Source organism: Cupressus sempervirens, unplaced genomic scaffold (assembly GCF_028749045.1).
Source record: "Cupressus sempervirens isolate cs-2001-9-10 unplaced genomic scaffold, ASM2874904v1 CseChr00c100005_01, whole genome shotgun sequence".
In the NCBI taxonomy this organism is placed as follows: domain Eukaryota; kingdom Viridiplantae; phylum Streptophyta; class Pinopsida; order Cupressales; family Cupressaceae; genus Cupressus; species Cupressus sempervirens.
Window position 1 is genome coordinate 833393 of NW_028322203.1, and position 24001 is coordinate 857393.

At 32.9% G+C, this 24001-nt stretch overlaps 2 protein-coding genes across 2 annotated transcripts; both read right to left on the reverse strand.

The window, feature by feature from the left end:
- Positions 1 to 17871: 17871 nt before the first annotated feature.
- LOC149527908 (uncharacterized) lies at positions 17872 to 22764 on the reverse strand. Its single transcript, XM_089812016.1, has 6 exons — positions 22684 to 22764; positions 21146 to 22155; positions 20770 to 21039; positions 19635 to 20649; positions 18874 to 19502; positions 17872 to 18786 (listed from the first exon to the last, which is right to left on the reverse strand). Exons 1-6 carry the CDS (start codon positions 22757 to 22759, stop codon positions 18124 to 18126), a joined length of 3663 nt encoding a protein of 1220 aa, XP_089668142.1. The 5' UTR covers positions 22760 to 22764; the 3' UTR covers positions 17872 to 18123.
- A 79-nt stretch (positions 22765 to 22843) lies between these two features.
- On the reverse strand, positions 22844 to 23632 carry LOC149527909 (uncharacterized). The gene is made up of 2 exons (XM_089812027.1): positions 23369 to 23632; positions 22844 to 23248 (listed from the first exon to the last, which is right to left on the reverse strand). Exons 1-2 carry the CDS (start codon positions 23630 to 23632, stop codon positions 22934 to 22936), a joined length of 579 nt encoding a protein of 192 aa, XP_089668153.1. The 3' UTR covers positions 22844 to 22933.
- Between the last annotated feature and the right edge of the window lie 369 nt (positions 23633 to 24001).

The following is a 24001-nucleotide window of genomic DNA, read 5'->3' on the forward strand; positions in this document are numbered from 1 at the left end:
ATCGAGTTGCTTGAAAACAGTAAAATTCATAATATTTTTCACGTATCCAGACTTAAGAAAGCCCTTGGGAAACATATAAATGCTTGTGTTGATCTACCACTAGTGGACAATGAGGGAAAACTTATATTGGAAACTGAGATTGTTCTTGAAAGATGGGATAAGAGACTGAGGAATCGATCTATTCCAGAATACTTAGTAAAGTGGAAAAATCTTCCCAGGGAAGATGCTTCATGGGTTGGAGAAGAAATTGTATCTCATTCAGCTTTGCTTGGGGACAAGAAAATTCAAGAAGGGGGAACTATCATGAGCTAGAATTAATATGTTCTTCCTTTATCAAACATGTGATATATCCATTAAAAATTATTATCTTTAATTTAGTTCCATGGTAGTGTTATTGCCTAGAAATTGTCAATCAATAATGTGCAAAAGTATCAATGTATTAATGTTGAATGTATTTAAGGTATTAATTTATTAATATATATGTCAAATTCATGATCATTACATTCTACAAGATATAAACACCTTAAACATACTATTTATTTCAAATACATTAATCAAAATGCGTATCAACTTATTAAATTAATCTAAAGAGAAAACCCTAAACCTAAACCTAGTATTGGAGTCGCATGGACATGACCCTCCAATACTACCAATTGCACATATATTTATAAGCCTAAACATATTCCGTAAGAGGAATGGAGGAGAAAAAAAAAAAAAGGTAAGGTAAGGCGGTTTTATAGTCCACGACACTATGCCATAGTTTTTGGGTTTACATACGGTGACAGTGATATGGGACTACCTCATACTCTTTTCCGAGAGGTGCTTGGCACTACAAATGAGGCATACATGCCCTACCCCCCAGTGGGATTTGAACTTGTGACCTCTCTTTCAAGAGTACAAGTTCTCCACCACTAGGATAACAGAACAATAAGATCAAAATTCAAAAGAGAAGAACTAAACATAATACCAGAGGTCAGAGGTATGAAGGGCGAAAAAACTAATTACATCCTACGATCCCAGGTCTGTCACTGCAAACTGCACACACCGAGTATGAGGGCTGATAGGTACCATCCTTTCTCCATTTAATACCTTATTTGTATAAACATGTGGCGTATCATGAATGTTGATATAAGTTGTGAACATCTAGCGGCATTAAATTGTATTGAAAACCACTACATACGTTTATGTTACAAATATAATAAGTTTATAAATGAGTCATTCACCATATTTGAAATCCATTGAGAATCATGAAGGACTAATAACGTAAAAATCTAATCCATATTATAAAATATTTAATATAAAGTATGTATAACATATATATATCTATATATATATAGTTATACATCATGTTATAAGTATAAATACACAATTGAATAAATGGATAAATTACATCAAATTAATATTAACACATAACATATTAATAAATATGGAAATCAAAGGATATTAGTACGTTAAATTTATACATATATAGAGACTTGAATAACATTAGGATATACCTTGAATTATAGTGTAGCAGGTCGTACCTTCACCTAAATTATGAAATCTTGAGATAGGGAGTTGGTGGGGGGAAAGGCGGAGTAATTTCGAAGACTTGTTGGATATGCTTGGACTTTGTTTCATGCACCCTCTGCACCATCATACTACCATCCTGGAATGATCATAATCAGGATGAAAGGTGACCTGACACTATGAGGAGAGATATTCCTTAAAAATCAATAAATTAATGATAATGCTCAAACTCCTCGCATAATTAATAGTAGAAAGGATCTTAGGTTGTTTGTGTAAAAATTTGATGATTTCCTAATTTATACCTAAATTGAATATCAAGTAAAATTCTCCAAAAAAAAAAGGGTCATCACACCCTCCCCCCCCCCCCCCACAAATGTAGTGTTCCAATTAGTAATAGTTGCTCCAATGTAGAAGCTAATCCATGAGCATTGAATAGTGTTCCTCCCCTTTGGAAGGAACAATAACAGAGGTACAGGTGAGATTCTTTCCTTATGTGTAGAAAGAATCCTGAAGATAAATGATGTCTTTGAAACTTGCTCAACTATCCCTGTGTCGATGCTAATTGTCGCTCCTTCCAACACTACTAAAAAGAATGAGTGTAGATGTAGCAAGGATGAATGTAGAACCTATTCCAAAGAACAAACTGTCTCCTCAAATGATAAAGAGACCTCCTGCAACTACAGTACATAAGGATCTAGAATCACATCAACTTGGTAAGATTGATCATGTAGAGAATGGACAAAAGGGTCAAAGTGAGCCCTCGTGACAAGTGAAGAAGTATCTACTTCATCAAAGAGAAGTTGTATATCATCAAGAATGTCTCCCATATCGACTATGTGTGACTTCACAAAAAAACCTAAAATATTTGTCAAGAAGTCATCCACTGATGTTGGAACTAGAAGACTAGGTGTACCTTGTTGTGATGGATCAATCATTGTGGCAATGGATATAGTATTTGCCTCAACAAAAAGACAATGAATATCATCGATGATATCTCCCACATCTTCAATGTGAGACTCCATGAACAACTCTGCAATGTCTGGAAGGAAGTCATCCCATGAAGCTGAAGTAGGAAGATATGGTTTTTCCTGCTGCACTGAATCAGAAGCATCTATGGCTAGAACATGATCAATAGTAGCAACAAGAGCATCAAGAGGTGTGATATCATCTAGAGTGGAAGGTGCCATAACAGGAGTGAATAGAGATAGAATGTCCTCAATAAATGGAGGGACTCATGGATCTCTATATGCTTTCCAAAGAGCCATCCAAACATCATGAGAAAAACTTTCCATAAGAAGAGGAGCAAAATATTCCTTACTCATACTTTTATACATAAAGCGAATAAGAAGATGAAGATATTTGAACGAAGGCGGTATCTTCAAGTATAGAAAAGGAAACACTTCCTTATGTTCTCTTAGATGATCAAGCATCAAAGTACTCCATTTCTGATAGTTCCTCAATGTCAACTTTTGTCTTAAATTAGACTAACACATGTGACAAGACTCCACGAGATCAATATAAGTACCTCCAAAATGGAAAAAAAGTCAGTCAACCCCCCCTAATGTAAGATTTGGCACTCTATACATATTGCAATTACAATTGACACTTGCTGATTTTGGCTTTAGTGGACTTCTAATTTTGTTGTTTACAACCTCTAGATGGAGTACAAATCTGGATCTTTACAATGTACAACAATTTTGAAACAATACAAAACAAATAAAGGACCTATTTCTGAAAGTGATACTTTTGTCCACACAACCTATAATCTAATTACAAATCTAGAAAGTAGATAAAAATTTATTCACTTTAAAAAAAATATCACTTGATTATGTGTCCAGATGAGCCCATATTAAGCATTTGAAGTGGCAAAAAATTAGGATTTTTGATTTGCAAAAAAATTTCAGGAATAGAGATCTCAAACCACCTACACTAATATGTAGATCACAAAATTCAACCCTAAAATGAAAAAAAATTACTTGCAAAAAGGAGTCCATATGAGGGAGATATCAATGTTTGAAAATTACCTCTATTCTTATTTTTCCTAAATTTCTGCATCGCACCTCCAAAAATCAAATGGCTCTAGATTTTGCCTGAGATGTATGATTTGGGATTCTTTCGACCTTCTAAATGTGATGCAAGTATCTGATTTGCACTAGCGAGCTTCAATCTTCACCTGCAAAAAATCTCTTCACCTGGCCTGATGGCCAATTTTGTTTTGGAAAATAATGCAGATCTAAATTTTTTTTGTAGAGATATAGATGAAAAAGATATAGATCTGAAAATTAAATGTACAAATCTAAAATGATCATACCAATTTTTGCAAATCAATCCTTTTGGTTGCTAGTTTGCAAAAAAAGTGTTGTATCGATATTGACTATGGCCCAACATAGGTGAATTTATAGTCAATTCATTGAATCAACATTCTAGATAGAATAACAAGGTTCACTGTGGCTCTAGATGCTCCCAATATCTGCAGATTCTCTAGACGTGGGTGGAGATGCTAAAGTAAGAATGGTCTCGAATGACTATGTGAAGAGAATCTCCTCGAGCTCTGATACCATGTAAGAATTTGCCTTAGGAAAAAATCACCCAAGATCAAAGAACTCAAGCACAAGCACAACAATAGACCAAAAGAGTATGATCAATATGAGAATGAATTATCTCAAAATTATGTCCAGACACACTAGGAGTGCTTGTATATAAAGGCTTCTAAGATTCATCTAGAATGGTTCTAGAAAGAACTAGGAGATAAGCATGACAACTAAGCACACATCCTCTATTGTGCATGAATATATGTGCATCAATGAGAGGATAAGTATGATGAGGTGTCTCATGTGTAGAGATGTTGTAGACACCATGTGCATAATTAGAGTGCTAACTCTTGTGTTGTCAATATGACAACTCACAAGAGTACATATAATAACTAATAAATAATAAAATAATCATTAACCTAAGTAAACTTAAGTAAAGTGTAAATAGTAAATACTTATTTACACCGAAAAAATGCACATAGGAGAGATAACGAAGACCACACATAGGTCCACATAAACTCCCATATCGATCCATGTCATGATCAAATGCTACATGGATTAAATGTACCGAGTCAGTCAATCCAATCTATAAGAACTTCATCATGTAGGCCACACTTCCAAGCATAGTAAAACCACAAGCATCATTGAGCTCCTACAAGAATTACGAAGAACTACAGTACAAATTGAGCAATAGTATAGGCTAAGCTCCTTCAATGATTGAGCACCACAAGGACTGAGTCCCTTTAGCGACCAAGCACCACAATGATTGAGTACCTTCAGTGACCAAGAACCTCAGCTACCTTGCTTCTTTGATTGAGAACCAAGCTTCTCCACCTAGCACATTTGGTCAAGTCTCCAATCGAGAAACACCATAGAGATGGCTGAGCACCTCTAGTCTTCCACCAAAAATGCCAAAATCTTCAAGAATCTTAAATGCCCCTAAATCATATAAGGATGATACAAAAAAAAGTACATCTCAAGATGAGTCATCCCATGTAATGAAAACAATCTTCAAACCTCATGAAACATCCAAGATATCCATCGAGTGAAAAAATATAAAAACTAAATATAATGAACCTGGAGTAGAATTTGGAAAAAAAAAATAGCACAAGAAAGAGAACATAATATGCTTTTCATCGATATAGAGTTCTTGAAATACAGACGTTAGATGGTCAAGATATGTCCCATGGAATGTAAAAATAAAATTTAATTTTGACTGCACAAAATGACAATCAAATAATATCAAAATCCAAAACACCTACACCAACATGATGGGCTTCGAACCAACTTCCTGCCAATATCTAATTTTCAAAAAATGGAGTTTGTATGTGCAAGATATGGAAAAAAATTAAAGGATACTCTAAAAGGATTTGACGAGCATGCATGAGTAATGATGTAGTATCAATGTTATTTTTATATGGCATTAAATTTGACGGCCATATGACCAACACTGTAGTGCATACCCCTAGTTTGCTTTCTAGTTATTATTGTCGAACTCATTTAGGCCAACTTTATGTTTATGTTTGATGATCAATGACATTTGATTTCTAGATTGTTAAATGTTATTTCATATTAAGTTGATTTATTTGATGAGTTTGTTATTTCATGTGTTCAGGATCAATTTGATGATGATACATGTATGTTCATACAATGATTCTAGTTATTTCATGATGATAGTTAAATGGATTATTTATATGCATTTTATATGGATACTTACCCCATACTTGCATGTGTATGGTGTACCTATATGTTTTATTTTATGTATGATATTTTTGATATGTTTGAGAGATGGAGTCATAGTCACTTGCTAGTTAGGATCTACATAATGCACCACTTCCTACCATTTCCTGTTTAGTTTAGAATATATCTATATGTATATGCATGGATTTTATGCAGATTGCAGGTACCAGGTATTGACTTCTCTAAATTTCTAGGATGAGCATACCCTATCGCAATATCTCAGTGGTAAAAGAGGGGAGATAATTCTTGAGTGCAAATCCTAAACTTAATCCAATTATCCTAGAAAGTTGGACAAGCATCTGAGTTGTTTACCCTTCTAAATTCATCAAGTGACATATATTCATGATTTTGACCCTTGAATTTGATCTAGTTTTTTGTACTCTCTTTCATTTTGTTCTTGTATACTATGATTGATGGTTGTACTATATTGTATTGTATTTGATTTCATAGATCTTACAAGATGATGTAATCTATTTTTATAATGTATATTCTTTCAACCTTTCATACCTTTTGACTTGTACAATGGATGATTGTGCATTCTGATTATTGTCAATTGACATTGAGATAATTGTATATTATTTAAATGGATCTGTACTTGTAATTATTCTATAGTGTGAGTTTGTTATATATTGAATTTTGTATTAATTAAACTTTAATATGATTCAATGTCATGGGACCCTTAAGAATTTTAATCTATTTGTGTTGCTTATGTATGAGTGTATGTTATTGCTTCCACTATTTTTATAACTATTGTTTTTATTATCTTTCAAAAAAAAAAGTTTGAAAAACCTAGTCAAACTTTAGTTTAATTTATTTTCGTTTCCTTGGTAGGGCATTAGAAACATTGTGAAAATTTAGCCCTTGGTAGGAAAATAGTTGTTGGGAAAACTAGGGTCACCAAGAAAAAGCAGGATGCCAGGAAAAAAATTTATCTAACAAAAAGAATTGGCCATTGTTGAAAAGAACCGGTGGCAAAAAAAAATTCTCATTTGTTGAAACATGCTGCTAGTTGCCAAAAAATAGTGGTGGCTATCAAGTGGGGCTTGAGTGGTGATGGTGCATCGGCAAGCTATTTACGAAGGTGGCATAGGGGCCGAGAGTAGGCGATGACTAGACGATAGAGGGCCATGTGGCAATTAGAGGGAGCTGGGCCACCAAGCAGATGAAAATACCCTTTGGAAGGAGGCCAGGGGTCTGTGGGGCCACGACTCCACATGGAGCTTGAGGTACCACACCCCTCTTTCAAAATATATATTTTAATAATTTTTTCACTAAAAAGAAAACCCCCCTCTGCCCATCCCATAAATTTTATTTATTATGATTTTGCTCAAAAAATAAAATAAAATGCACCCCTCCTTTTTTGAAAAATAATCAATGCCACATTCTTTTTTGAGTGATTGCCTCGTAATGCATGTCTAAGGCTTCTTGATATTGTTTTTGCCTCAAATTTTAACTATGGCCAAACAAAATGTGTCATATATGAAAATGGGGGGGTTTCGGGTGCTACAAACCCAACAATGAGGTTTGTTTGGACTTATTATGATTCAAAAAACAATCACCCTCCAAATCCCAACAAAAGGGGTCTGTGAAACCTTCAAAGCATTGAAGCTCCAAAAACTCTTCTAAATAGGAATAAGTAGTGGCTTATCTACGTTTTGATACCATGTAAGAATATGGATATGATACTATGTAAGAACAACATAGATTTAATGCCATGTAGAACTTAAGAAAACCAACATCAATGATCAACTACAAGCAAACAACTTGTTACAAAGAAGAGTGAAGCAAAAAGAAAGAAATTGCTCTAAAAAAGAAAGATATATTTTAGAGAATGAAAATGAGGAATGTTTTCATAATGAGAAAATATTTCTCAAGCTATAAAATATAAGAGCTAGATCAAACCCTTATAAAAGGAGATCATGCAACCCTAAAGGGGAAAAGACATTTAATAATGTGAATAATTATTAAATGTCGACTATGCATAAAGGGAAATCTTAAGAAACGAGAAAAGATAAATGATCTTTTACTCTAATAACTTGCAATTTGAATTGATACAAGGTTTTAGAGGTTAGGTTACTCTTGTAGGGATGCAACTCATTGTCCTAACCATCAGGTTTTGGAGAATTATGAGTTTTTTGGATGTGGCCACTTTTATGACCAACAACTTAGTGGATTTACTCTCATAGGGTGAAGCACCATTCCTTCACTAAAGGTCACCCATCCTAATATTGCTCCAACTCAAACATACATAGCTATAGATTTGCCTCCAAATATTATAATTCTAAACAATTCTATAAATAATAATAATAAAATAAAAACAAAACAAAATTTAAAATCACTTTAACACATTCTTTGAATGTTAATGAGAAGTAAATTTCCATCACTGTGATTACTCTCAAATTTCTCTATTCTTGAACATATCCAATAGCTAGAAAAATTATAATGCAAATCTTTGATTTTAAGTCTTAACAATACATATATACAATGAAAAAAAATTTAATCAGCCTTCCATCATATATCTCATGCAAAGCCTATATAGTTTGAGAGTGTAGAACTTACTTTCAAACCAATAGGACCAAGAAAGATTGACTTCTTGTCTTTTTAGTGAGAAGGCAATGAGAATACTCATTACCCATGCATTTCTTTCTTATAGTCCACTTTTTATCATGATTTCTCATTACAAAAGACAATCAGCAAAACATCGACGATTACAGTTAAGTGTGAAGAATTATTGCTATGAAATTTTTTTTTGAAGATCCATTCACTAATCGATGTAAGGATAAAAAGGAAGTATGTTAGATAATGATACAAGTGTTGAATTAGAAATGGAATCAGTTTTGCTGAATAATTGTTTGGATTTTTTCAAGTGTTTCTAAGTGTTCTTTTAATGATTTTGAATGCATTTCTAAGGTCCAGCCTTCTTGTATAGTTTATGTGATGGCCTAGATATTAAATAAATAAAATATTTATTGTGTTTAATTTAAAATTTTATTTTGTTAGGAGCCATGCTACCTATCCATACAAGAGGTGATGGACAACAAGGTAGTATGAGATGACCTTGTCCAAATTAGAAATGTGGTCTCCATATGGTAGGATTGTATGTGTGAGGTAGACAATGTTGCAAGAAACACAACATGAAATGAGACCCTTTTGAAAAATTCATGGAAACCGATAAAAAAATGGTTATCGAATTGAAATTGAAGTCCAATTTTGTTTAACTCTCTAGCATAGTCCTTTGACAATGCACATAATGACCATTAAGAAGAAGAATTGTGTGCAAATGAAGTGTTGTGAGTTTTTTGTTAGAGAAAGAAGGGGAAATTTTTGTGATCTCTCATGAAAGAGAGATATTGGTACTTCTATAAGAAGTGTACCTTGTGGATCTATAAGACCTAGCATAATAGTGATGACAATTTTGCACAATGAGAGTTGCATAGATTTAGCTTGACAGTTCACTTAGCATGATCAAGAAATAGTATGTTGGATGATGATGCACAATGAAATTACTAGTCTCGAGTATCTAGTTGAGGTTTTGGCGGGTATTTCTAAATTTTTTTAATGATTTAAGTAAACTTTCATAAATGACAACTAGATGTTTTTAGAAGATTTATTTATTGGTCATGCTAGAAAATCTTTTGTTTTTAGAGAGTGAACCTCAATAAAAATTTGATTTCTTGTATATTCCCTAACACAGACCATTCTAGATCAATGAGACCCCATAGTGGACCTCTTTGCTAGCAACACTCCTCTCGAAGCACTCAGCTACACCACAAGGCCTCCATAGCCACCGGCCAAATTAGTTGTTGTTGGATTTTTTTCCCTTTGAAGATGGATATCTAATCCTTTCCATGATGTCTCTTACTTTCTTATTTATTTATTGTGCTTGTTCTTTTGTGGACACTGTTTGGTGCTCTGTTTGTCCGCTATCTTTTTGGTTGTAAGATTCCAGTCCCATAGACCCATGTTGTGGTATTTTGTTGGACATTAATAAAATTATCTTATCTTATATAACTAAAGTTATAACCTTTGTATTGAAGTGTGAATAAATAAAATAATTTGTTAGTAGATATTAAATACATAAAATAGTTTGTATAAAATAAGTAATATAGACATCAATTTCACTCAATTTTAGAATCATTATCTAAAATCTTTCATATATTATTTAATTTTGGAACTACAAGTAACTTAGAAGAAGAATATGACAATAAGTATGTTATTGCTCACCAAAAGATTCTACAAGATCCTTGCTAGAAAACTATTCTAAGCTACTCTCCTCAACACTATAAAATCTGAAAGCTTGGCTCCTCAATCCTTTATATCATGAAATCTTGGCTCCTTTGAAATGTAAACACAAGGAACAAATATTACACATGTTTTAAATTCAAATAGTTAATAGGTTGATACAACTGATAATTTCTCGCATGCTTGCGAGAAACTTATTGAAATTAATAACATTTCAACCACCTGTACTCACAAATAAAGAAAGCTTATAAAACCTTCTTCTTTTTTTTACCACAGTCAACAATATGATCCATTAATCTTAAAAGGGAAGATAAATTTGTCAATGCACTCGTGAGGGAAGCAAGTAGTTGATAGTTAAAATAGTTGAAATATATAAAGATAATAAATTAAAATTTCCAATAATGTCTTGGTACATAATCAATTGATGAATATCCAACATGTCAAGATAGATGCATTGGATGACATATTTTCCTGTTAATTTTTTAGTAAGCTAGGGTTTAATAAAGGGTTGTCTGTGCTATCGGACATGTTTTATGAGTGCAAACATCTTGATTTTTCTAAAACATTTTGTGGATGACTACCTTCTCTAAATATATTCTAGAGCTATATTGTCAGATTTTTTGATGAATAATATACAATTAATCCTCAATATCAGCTGATTAAATGCTTATAAGTAAATTTAGATTACCAATTCTATGTAATGATTGCACTTACAAAATAAGCAATATCATTATTCTTTATAAAAAGTGGCAAAGTCTTTAAGAGTCAAGGTCATTATAGAGATTGCCTAGTCAATAAATATAATTTCCATGTAATTAATAGAATGTATACAAGCATGACAAAAGAAAAAAAATAACATTCTAAATTTAGAAATAATATTTTTTAGCAAGATCCAACAATCGACTAACCACTATATTCAAGAGATTCTAAAATTATATTGAAATGTCCTAAGCATGATGACTTTTCTGATAGGAGCTCTAGAAACTACTCAAGAAATACCTAGGGTGAGAATATTGTAGGAGTTCTTTTCCACCCTACCACAAAGTTGTTATACTTATCCAAAAATCTTTAAGGACATGATAGATATCCAAAACTCTAAATAATCAAAAGTAAGAGGGGTAATAAAATTGTGTAGTACAAGATAGCATGATCAACCTTTTCTTAATTATCATTTTAGTATCATAGTCCCATCTTAAGCACTTTTAAAACATAACATGGTTTATCCAAACCTAAAGTTACATAATATCCTACATGGACAACCCCATTAACATATATGGATATAAATCAATCAATCACATCATTTTCGATTCTACCCTTTTATGATATTCCATATTGAGCACTCCTCTCATGATAATGCAAAAGAAACATCCATACAAAGAAAAATAATAATTTGACTAAAAGATTATTCTACGTATTCCTTCATTATACAAGGCTAATCAAAAAAGCTTACTTTTAATTTTTTTTAAGAAAATAACATAGTAGGAATATCCATAATGACAACACTAGTACCTCTTACGAATATCTACTTCCAAATTATGAGTAACGAAGTCATATTTGAAAATTGTCCAAAAGATATCTATTCTTAGAATTTTATGCTGCTAGAATACAAACATGAAGAGTATAACGGTAAGAATCTAACTTAATTCCATTAATCTTCTATCCATATATCCTTCATATTTCTTGAACATGAACATAACATAAGCACATTTTACTATACAAATTGAATGATATTGAAGTAGTAGAATAATACGTTAATGCTGGAATTTGAAAAATATAAAGATCAAATACATACAAAATAGAGAGATTTGCTTGTACCTCCTCAAAGTTAACTACGTCGAGAGGCATAACACTACAATGGTATAATACTCCCTATAGGAGGTCATCCAAAAAAGTGCCTGCAAGAAAAAATAAACATTTGACATTCTCTTACTAGCTATACAATTAATTCAACATCTCACCATCACATTTGTAAAGCAAAAAAAAAATTGGAGTAAATGGGCAGTGAGGAATATGAACCACTATGTCTCAATTACTAAGGGCCTGTTTGGCAATGGGAATACAAGCGGAATAGGCATATGTAAATTCTTAAAATTTTGAATTCTTCATTCGGATGCACCAAATTGGAATTAGAATATGAAGTAAAATAGGAATACGTATTTCAATTTTGCCCAAAAAATGGAGTTTTGCAATTCCACCCAAATAGGTGTTATTGGAATACGTATTCCTATTCCACTTTTATTTATTTTAGAAAACATAAATCTTGGAGTCCACAAATGCCTCATCAAATATTGGCTGAACCAAATAGAAAATAGGAATACATAGCCCCATTTTCTATTCTAGAATACCTATTCCTATTCCTCCAGCCTAAACACTTCATCATTATTTGTACATGTGGTATCATGTAGTAAAGAAGCTGAAACACACAGTAGTGGAGAATGTATTTGGTTTTATTAAATTCATAGTCGTATGTCTATAGATTCATTCTCATTTTACAACTAAAATATGGTTTGTTCAACTTTCTTTTTGATTAGATGTTATTTTATATGACGGTTTTGGCTTTCTCATAGATGTTGGATATTATACGGTTAATGCCATTGTAGTCAGCTTTTGATAGAGAGTTGTTAGAGTAGATACAGACCATACAGCACTGGATCTTCAGCTTTGATCTTTGATATCCTTTATGGTGATGGTTGTTTCCCTGTTCCTGAAATTTAGTAGATTTTTTTGTATAAAATTTGTGCATTTTAATATATATTTTCAATGTAACAATATAGGAAATGATTGATAAATATTTACATTGTTGGAAAGATTACAAACTATATTTAAGTAAAAAATGGGATATAGATAACATTTTAATTTATTGGGCTAATCATATGAGTGGGCTGATATTTTTTTTCCCGGTTACTTCTATGAAATTTTTGATACATGTCACTAAGAGGTAAACAAAATCCTATAGAGGGTGACAGATCATTTAGAGTTTTTGATTGTGTTTAATCATTAGAGATTTCGCTGCAATTTTTTATTTTTTTATTGTATTGTTTAAAGTTTAGAATGTAGAGACTAATACTGATCATTTCATCAATGGGCAAACCTCTCCCGCTATTTAGCATGGTCGTTGATTGTCATTCAATTTCATAGTAAGTTTGCTCATAATAGATGTTGTAGACCTTTAAGACAATAATATATCATAACCGATAAAGCTTTGGTGTCTTCTCTCCTTAGTAGGGAGATGTTTCACAGAAACAGAAATAAGAGTCAGGTATGGTCTGAGTGAGATCGTAGCCCACATACGAAGGAGTCTTTTAAATATTAGATTTGGATTATTGTGTGTGCTGGCGGTACTATTTTAAGGGAGATGGCTTAATGTTCTCGAACCCTGCACCATTGTATAAGTGGTTAATATATGAGGAAACTAGGCATCTTTGATGTTGATATATAATACAATGGTGTATTGTACCAGTTCGTTAACATTTTAACAATAAACTCATCAAACTTTATAGGAAGAGTCAGGATGCTCTTTTGAAAGAAAATCGTGGCATTTTTCCTTTATTCAATAGCATTGGAACATAAGCCATACTTATATATATGGTCTATCGATTGAAGACTCCAGTAATTATTTTCTCAGACGAGACTTTCCACATGACAGGTGATTCCTTGAAGATGATGCACTGTAAAATCCTCTTGCTCACCAATGCACCATGTAGAGGCTGTTGTTTCCTTTTATCTATTTATGTTTATTTTTCTAGATAGACATCATTAGATAGACATGATGTATTTGAGATTTAGCAATTTGATTTTTGTGGAGAAGACTCCATCTTTTAGAAAACAAGCGCTAATAATTATTAATGTTTCAATTTATTATTTATTATTTAATAATTTATATTTAAAATGGATAGAAATGTTTCTTAAAAAAAAGTAGAAAGTTTAATTTTGATTGAAATGTTTCTATTTGTTCTTTAGTAACTTAAATTTGAAAAGAATGCTAATATCTCTATAAATATTATAGAAAATTTCTATTAAAATCTAGGTTTTATTTTCAAAGTATCCATGATTAGAATATAAATATTTATTAAATATATAGAAACATCTTATTAAAATCTAGATTTTTTCCTAACTCAATCTATTTTTTTAAGAAAGTGGCATCATGATTATTATTATTTAGACATGGTAAAACTTTCAATATTTCTATTTTCTATTTATTAATTGTATTTTTCAAATATTTGAAAAAATATATTTAAAAAATCTACTACAATCAAGATTTTACTTTAAAAGTCACTAAAAAATGATTTTTTTTTAATTAACTTTAAATTGATTTGAATGCAACGAAAATATTGTTTAAATATGTTAAAAAATATAAAGATCATATTAAAATATAAAAGTTAGTCTAAGAATATGATAAATTAGGGTTATTTAGTAGATGTAAATTTTAATACTATTTTTTAAATCCTACATAAAAAAATTTCACTTGATAAATTAAATTCTAAATGTAACCTTGAAATTGAGCCTAACTATAACCTTTACATTAAAAGCCTATTTTAAAACCTAATTGAAGCTTAATTTACATAAACTTAAATCAAGTTGGCCTAAATTATAATATTAAGTTGTAGGTACATGCATATATAAACACATGCACATATGTGAAACAAGACCTTACTTTTAAATGATATGTAACCCAACTTGAAACCTAAACCTCAACTTAAACCTAAAAGTAATATAATTAATTTATTACCCTAATTGAACTCCAATATTCTCCTTGAATATAATAAAATCCTAATAATAAATTAAATCTAACCACAACCAAACACTTAACTTTAAAGTTATCTTCAACCCTGACTATAAATCAAAGATTTTCACTCTAATTTGCACCTAACCCTAAGCTAACCTTAACTCTAGCCTTAATTTTCCTTAGATCATAACATTAATTAGCCTAATATATCTATATTTTAACCCTAACTATAATTTAATCTAAAGCATAACTTGCATAGACTTTAACCCAACCCTAACATTCATGATAACCAAACCCTAATTTGAATCCTAAAAAAATCCCTATTTGAATCATAACCAAAGCATAGTTAGAACAATACCCTTAGTCCTAACCTTCATCATAATTCTTACACTAACCATAATTATAACCCTCATCCTAATTATAACCCTAATTCATAAACTAATATGGAACCCTTTACCTAACTATAATCTTACAATTGATAATTATTACTCCTAACCATATTTACAAACTCAAATCCCTAATATTAATTCCAGTCATAACTACAATTTATAATACTAACCATTCACATACGCAAACCTTAACCCTAACCATAAGCATGGATCCTAAAAATAAACCTTGATGTTAAAATTTAATTTTTAAACCGTTATTATAAATGATAAACCCTAAATCAAAATATTGAACCAAATCATAAACTTATATGCTAAACCCATATCCTAAATGCTTAACCATGGACCTTAATATTAACCCCTAAATTATGCTAAATTATACTTGTATAAGCCCTAACAATGTCATAACCCTAAATCTTACCCTAAAATTGAGCCTATTTATAACCCTTACACTAAAACCCTATTTCAAATCCTAATTGAGGCCTAACTTAAATAAAATTAAAACAAGTTGACCCTAATCCTAAATTATATTATTACGTTTGAGATACATGCATACATAAACACATGTACATACATGAAGCATGACCCTTGTTTTAAATGATATGTAACCCAACTTGAAACCTAAACCTCAACATTATCGTAAGAGTAATATAATTAATTTATTACCATAATTAAACTCTATTAATACCTCCAAAGTATAAATAAAACCCTAACAATAAATTAACTTTAATCATAACCAAACTCTCAATTTTAAAGTTATCTTCAACCCTAACTATAAATCAAAAATTTTCCCTCTAATTTGCACCTTATCCTAAGCTAACCTTAACTCTAATCTTAATTTTCCTTAAATCATAACATTAATTAAACTAATATATCCCTATTTTAACCCTAACTATAATTTAATCTAAACCATAACCATAACCTTTAATCCAATCCTAACATTCATGATAACCATACCCTAATTTGACTCCTTACAAAATCCTGAATTGAATCATAACCAAAGCATAGTTAGAAAAACCCCTTACTCCTAACTCTCATCATAATTCTTATACTAACCATAATTATAACCTTCATCCTAATAATACCACTAACCCTAACCCTTTTGATAACCCTATCCCTATCCCTAACCTTGATGTGCACCTTAACTCTAAACTTATTTCAAAAACTAACCCTAAAACCATTTACCTAACTATAATCCTAAAATTGATAAATTAAAATCCTAACTATATTTATAAATTTTAATCCCTAATATTAACCCTAACCCTAACTACAACCATAATACTAAATAGTCATTATAAATGCATATGCAAATCTTAACCCTAACCATAACCATGGATGCTAAAGATAAAACTTGATCTTAAAATTTATTTCTAAGTCTGGATTATAAATTCTAAACCCTAAACCCTAATCTTGAGCTAAACCATAAACCTATATACTAAACCCTCATTCTAAATGCTTAACATGGACCTAACTATTAACCCATAAATTATACTAAATTATAATCCTAAATACAACATTGACCCTAACAATTCCATAAACTTAAAACCTTTATCCTAATGCTAACACTAATACTAAAAACAATGTAAACCCTAACCAAGTAATGAAAATCCTTTAATACTAAGCTCTAACCTTTACTCTAATTGAAAACTAGATCTTAACCATAATACTAACCATGATGTAAATCCTAACCTTGAAGATAATAATCCTAAGCTGCAATCTCAAACCTAATCAAGATTTCAATCCTAACCATAATACAAACCATGATCTAAACAGACACTCTAGCCATAATCCCAAGCCTAGCTCTAGGTCTAAATGTTAAACTTTAGCCCTAACACCAATTCGAGATATAGTCATAGTATTAACCATTCTATTAACATAATCTTTTATCCTAACCCTAATTGCTAATATTGATTGTGACATAAACTATAGTCGTAATGATAATATAAGTTTAGGCCCTAACCCTAACACTATCCCTAACTTTAATATTAACACTAAGCACATTTCGACTCGTAAACACATTAACACTAAAGCTTATCCCTAATTATTATAATAATAACTATCTAGTAAAGTAATCCTAATACTAAACCTAACCATGATATAAATTGTAAAGTTATTTTTAAAATCAAATTGATTATTCAATGTGTTAAAAAAAATTCAACGACCTCTCGCTAGTAGATATTTGTATATAACACTTGAACATAAATAAATAAAATATGTACCATATCTATATAAGAAATAAATAAAATTAATTTTTTTAATTTCAATTTTAAAAAAGAATAAAATCTTAAAAAAGGAAAAAAATTAAAAATTAAAAATTGACTTAAAAACATAAAAGTTAACATATATTCGTATTAAGGAAAATAATACATTTTCATATAAACACCATAAATATTTCATTCTGAAAGATTAAATAAAAAAAATATTTTAGATTTCAAAATATGATTAAAATGGAAATTACATATATTCTAATAGATTTTCTATTAAAAAATGATCTAACTCTAATTAATGTAATTATAAAAAGTTAGAAAATAATAATAATAATTTAATTTTGACTAATGTTATTAAAAAAAGTATTCTAACAGATCAAATATCTTTAAGTTCTGATTTATACAAGTTGATCCTCCACCTGTAATCTGAACTCGAGATCTATTTTAAAAATTTGTATCGCTTTCAGGAATTGGTATCAAGATTGGTCATTTTTACAAATATATAAATTTATAAAATTAAAGAAATCAAGTTCAGAAATGCTCAATTTTATTCCATTTGGGGGTTCTTCACTGTGAAAACAAGGGAGATAATTTGATCTCATGCAATATTCGGTAGGACAGCATCCAGTAGGTACCTAGATAATTTGTAAAGAAGGGAGATGTATAATTTGACACAAGTGTTTGCCTTGAACTGCTTCGAAATGATTGGATTTTGGTGCACTCCTCATGGCCGCCTGCCAGAAAGCCGAGGACGCAATGCCATACATGAATACTATATGAGACTAGTCATACTCGTCATACAAATCATACTCGTCATACACATCATACTCGTTTTGCAGAAACCGAATTGCTTCCAAAACAGGGGACAACAATTGGTCAGAAATATCTTCGTGCTCAGATTCAGCAAGAGGAAGTGTTCCAAAGTCGGGCAGTATGAATTGGAGGTGATCGAGATCAAGTCTCCTCCTCCCCTCTTCATCTGCCCATGTTGATGTGCTCACGATGCAATTCCTGACCCCAAAACTCTGCCTTCTGACCATATGTCTCTTGTAACAACGCTGCACGGAATAGGTGAAGAGTAGCCTCGCCCTGTTGTCAGGTGGCATCCAGGCAACTGTGCCGCTGGGCAAATGTGGCAGAGCCTCCTCAATACGCCTCTCTCTTTCCTCCCACGACCCTCCCACATCCACAAATATCATCTGCCCACCCTCCGAAGCAACCACCTCCATCCACTTCTTCTTCACCGCTTCCCAACACCTGCTACTTGATGATGCTGATGATGTGACATCCCTGTCCTTTACCAACACCCACAGTTTTACCCCACCTGCCGGACTGGGCCACTCCCCGAGCTGCCCGTTCTCATCCACATGCACGAATTTTGACTCGCTGTGAAAAAATGCTCTATTCATCACATCTGCATGTGGGTATATTTCATCATTCAATCCCTGCAATGTAAGAAGGACGCTCAAATTAAGAACACGATGAGCATAACATCTGAAATAAATTCCTTAGTTAAGCACAAGACAAATTACCTCTCTTCCGCACTCCACTATTGCTAAGGAGTAATGCTCCTTCACTTGCTCCCATCGCTCTTTCAACTTGGGGCTTTTGTTTATATCCACCACCATCAATCCCTTCATCTTGGCTAATGTATCAATTGTATTTTCCTCTAGTTGGGAACATTCTGAAGCCTTCACGGCAGTCAGTGAACTCAAACATTCGAAATCACCAGAGAGGCTCTGTAATGCACTGCATCCTTGCATGCTCACATATTCTAAATACTTCAGCTGACCAAAATTTTGAGGTAGATTCGTGAGCTTCTCACAGTCTTCCAACTCCAAATGTTTCAGGGAAGCAAGATTTCCAAAACTTTTGGGCAACAAAGATAGTTGTGTACATTTGACTAAATATAGTTTCACCAATTTATATAAACTACCAAAACGGTTTGGAAGACTCCCCAAGCTGGAACAAGAGCTTAAATACAAATGTTGTAAACAAGACAAATTACCAAAACTGTTTGGAAGGCTCCCCAAGCTGGAACAAGAGCTTAAATAAAAATTTTGTAAACAAGACAAACTACCAAAACTGTTTGGAAGGCTCCCCAAGATGGAACAAGAGTTTAAATTCAAATGCTGTAAACAAGAGAGACTACCAAAACTGTCTGGAAGGCTCCCCAAGCTGGAACAAGAGCTTAAATTCAAATGTTGTAAACAAGACAGACTACCAAAACTGTTTGGAAGGCTCTGCAAGCTGGAACAAGAGGTTAAATACAAATGTTGTAAACAAGACAGACTACCAAAATTGTCTGGAAGGCTCCCCAAGCTGGAACAAGAGGTTAAATCCAAATGTCGTAAACAAGACAAACTACCAAAACTGTCCGGAAGGCTCCCCAAGCTGGAACAAGAGTATAAATCCAAATGTCGTAAACAAGACAAACTACCAAAACTGTTTGGAAGGCTCCCCAAGCTAGAACAAGAGCTTAAATACAAATCTTGTAAACAAGACAAACTACCAAAACTGTCTGGAAGGCTCCCCAAGTTGGAACAAAACCTTAAATCCAAATGTTGTAAACAAGACAGACTACCAAAATTGTCTGGAAGGCTCCCCAAGTTGGAACAAGACCTTAAATCCAAATGTTGTAAACAAGACAGACTACCAAAACTGTCTGGAAGGCTCCCCAAGTTGGAACAAGACCTTAAATCCAAATGTTGTAAACAAGACAGACTACCAAAATTGTCTGGAAGGCTCCCCAAGCTGGAACAAGACCTTAAATCCAAATGTTGTAAACAAGACAGACTACCAAAACTGTCTGGAAGGCTCCCCAAGCTGGAACAAGACCTTAAATCCAAATGTTGTAAACAAGACAGACTACCAAAACTGTTTGGAAGGCTCCCCAAGCTGGAACAAGACCTTAAATCCAAATGTTGTAAACAAGACAAACTACCAAAACTGTTTGGAAGGCTCCCCAAGCTAGAACAAGAACTTAAATCCAAATATTGTAAACAAGACAAACTACCAAAACTGTCTGGAAGGCTCCCCAAGCTGGAACAATACCTTAAATCCAAATGTTCCAAAGAAGACAAACTACCAAAACTGTCTGGAAGGCTCCTCAAGCTGTAACAAAACCTTAAATCCAAATGTTTCAAAATAAATAGATTACTAATGCTTTCAGGAAGGCTATTAAACCCACTACAGTCTCGTAATGTTAGACAATTCAAAGACTGAACTTGGTAAAGTGCAGTGAAAAAATTAGTTAATCTAAAACCATTTATATATACATATCTCAATGAAGACGGGATGGCCGCAAACTGCAAAACAATTTCATTTTTTAGAGTTAATAATGTCTTGAAAAAAAAATTAAAATTAATTTGTTTTTCCAGATATAATATTATAAATCAGGTAGAAGTTGTAGATCTTGCCTCAAGGACGTTGGAATCATGGGGGAAGTAGGAAGCTTCTTCATTTCTCAAAATGATTGTTGATAATCTTGGATGTTTACTTACATCCATCCATGAGTAATTTTTATGATTCATGCTAAGCAGCCTTAGATTTTCAAAGGCTCCTCTACATTCTCCATTTATTATTCTTGAGATTCCTGTCAAGCTCAAAACTCTTAAAGATCTCTTCATCATATTCAGATGATCAGCGTCCAGCTCGAATGATTCATTAAGAGCGATCCCCTTTATTTTCTTTATGCTCTGCAAAAATGTGTGCAACTCAAAAGTAAATCAAATGTAGAGCACTAATTGATCTTTAAAATATTTCCCCCAACTGATTCTATGAAGTTATAGGCAAAATAAATACCTCTTCATCTTGGAGAGCATTGGTGAGAGATTGTAAGTCGGTGATTCTCTCCCCATCTCTCGACAGCATTCTCCCTCGTGCTTTCACTATATCGTGAACATTCACCCTGCCTTTATTTGTAACATTGACAAGTGCTGCGCTTTGAAGCTCTTTAAACTCTGTCGCTCCAACACTAGAGACCACACTCGCTCGCTCCCAATTACAAAAAAAGAAGACAATGTCAAGAAATGCCTCTTTCCAAGAGGCATCCAAGCGATTATAAACAAAGTCTACCATGCGCTCACTTAATTCGGCTTCTCGTCCTTGTAGCAGCGATGACTTGAGATATTCCACTGTCTCTCTACAAGCTGGCACATTTTCTTTATTCTCACGTAATCTCGGCCCTGCCATTTTTAGTACTAGTGGAATTCCTTGGCATATTTCAAGGAGGCCATTAATATCTATGGTGGGGTCAAACCTGGCATGGGCACTATCTAAAACCAACTCACACAAGATTTCTCGTGCCTTGTCTTGTGGAAGACATGATACCTGATAATGACATCGTTCGACTCCTGGCTGTGCAAGAATACGGGTCTCACTGAGATTCCTTGTCGTAAGAAGAATCCTGCTCTGTGGTGGAAGTGATGCTAGGTCACTAATAGGCAGTAGCTTTTCCAGGTGCTTTTGCTCCAATGCATTGTCAACAAAAATAAAGACAGGCTTAGAGGATTGCTCTTTAAAATATTTGGACAATTGTTCCCGACCTTCATTTAAATCCCTGAAGGCAATATTGCGGTCATAAAGGTCTCTTAAGTTTTGTTGCTGTGCAACTTTCAGATCAGCCTCTGAACAGTTCTGCTCTAAATTGACCTTGCAATATTTGTAGTTCTGAAGGTCGAGTTTGCTGAAAACTGTTTCTGCTAAAGTAGTCTTTCCTATCCCACCATGACCATAAATAACCACTGCTTTAACTGATTTGCTTTCCATATCTAGAAGCCGTGTAACATCATTTCTTGCTTCCTCAATACCAACTACAACAAACACAAATTAAATTTTATTAGAAAATGTGTTAAAATAAAAATGAAAGAAAATTAAAGATATTATATATATGTACTAATAGTTGATCATTTTTAGATTTTTTGGTTGCTGATAGGTCTATTTGCACCAAAAATACTATTTGTTTTGGATAAGTGACTATTAAACTCTTGTATCACCTAAGAAAAAAAATCAACATAATTCTCCTTATAATTTCTTGCTTCCTCAATACCCACTACAACAAACACAAATTAAATTTTATTAGAAAATGTGTTAAAATAAAAATGAAAGAAAATTAAAGATATTATATATATGTACTAATAGTTGATCATTTTTAGATTTTTTGGTTGCTGATAGGTCTATTTGCACCAAAAATACTATTTTGTTTTGGATAAGTGACTATTAAACTCTTATATCACCTAAGAAAAAAAATCAACATAATTCTCCTTATAATTTAAGAGATCTAGATAGTCTAAATTAGCCTAAACAGCTACTGAATAAAGAAAGACGAGAGAAATTAACACCTGCTTGAGGAGTTCTTCCCTGGGATGGACGCAACACAACTGGAATCCTATCCAGCACAGCAATTATTGATTCCATTGTCAGCTCCGAGTACTCCTGCCCAAGTCTTCTTCGTAATTTCTGCAAATCATCAGCCGTAACCGGAGCAACAAAAAATCTACGTGACCATCAAAAGTAAACAAAGATTCATCGTTATTAGGAGTCGATTTACGGACAAATGACCAAATAAAATTTACAATACATAAATTTGAATTACTTGGAAAGTGGATGAGACTGCATTTGTGATATGCAGAGGAGGGAACCTTCTACGATGAATTGGAGAACCCTATTCAGCTTCTCTTGATTACCCAAATGATCCTCCAATTGCTTGATGTATTTTGCAAGGTTAAACATGTATTTCAGCAGCACTATGCATTCCTCTCTGTTGGAAGAAACTTGCTCAATTCTTTCCAACACAAAACCCACAACTGAGAGCGCTACTCCCACCCACATTATCTGCGCTCCTTGATTCGTCACATCAATCACCAATTTCCGTGTCTCACGGTTAAGATTTGGAACAATGTTCCTCTGCACTCAAAAACATATTCAACAGAATTGTTATTTCTTTCTAGTCAATAACAACTTCCTATTAAAGCTTCAATTATGTACATCAAAAAGCTTAAATATGACAAGGAAATGGATTTAGACCTTGCACACGTGTTTAGATCGCTTCAGTGTCTTCTCCAGTAAACCATCGCTCGAATTGAGAGAGGCAGTCACCCGATTTGTCTTGGCAAGGTGGGCAATCGATTGAAGGTTTCCCTGGTCAATGGCAGTTAAGAGCTGCTCTACGTAAGAAATGAGTTCATCAATGTGATTCATATCTTCCACTTGGATCACTTTATCAAATATATCTTGATAATCTACTTGATCAAGAGCAGAGCCTGAACAGCAGCAGCAAGTGTTGCCCATTTTCCTCTTACCCGAATTTATGAAAGAGGGAAGCTGTGTAAATGAGATTTGAACAAGATATGACTTAGGGTTAAGCAAATGTATGTACACAAAAGAGGAGATCTACAGTCTTTAATAGACGTGTTTTGTCCAGCTGTAAAGGCCAAAGAAAAGGGCAGGATAACCGTTGCCGGATAGCCGTTGCCAAGAAAAAGCATGTGCGAAAAGCATCTCCTGCAACTTGCCATATAAATCGGTACAGTGTTCTGCATCAGTGGCCGTTGAACTGCACTTCCACTATTTGTTTGTCGCGTAGTATTAATGAATATAAGAAAATTTGTGGGAGATCTCGCGTCTTTAATGGGAAGAAAGCCATTATATTAAAATATA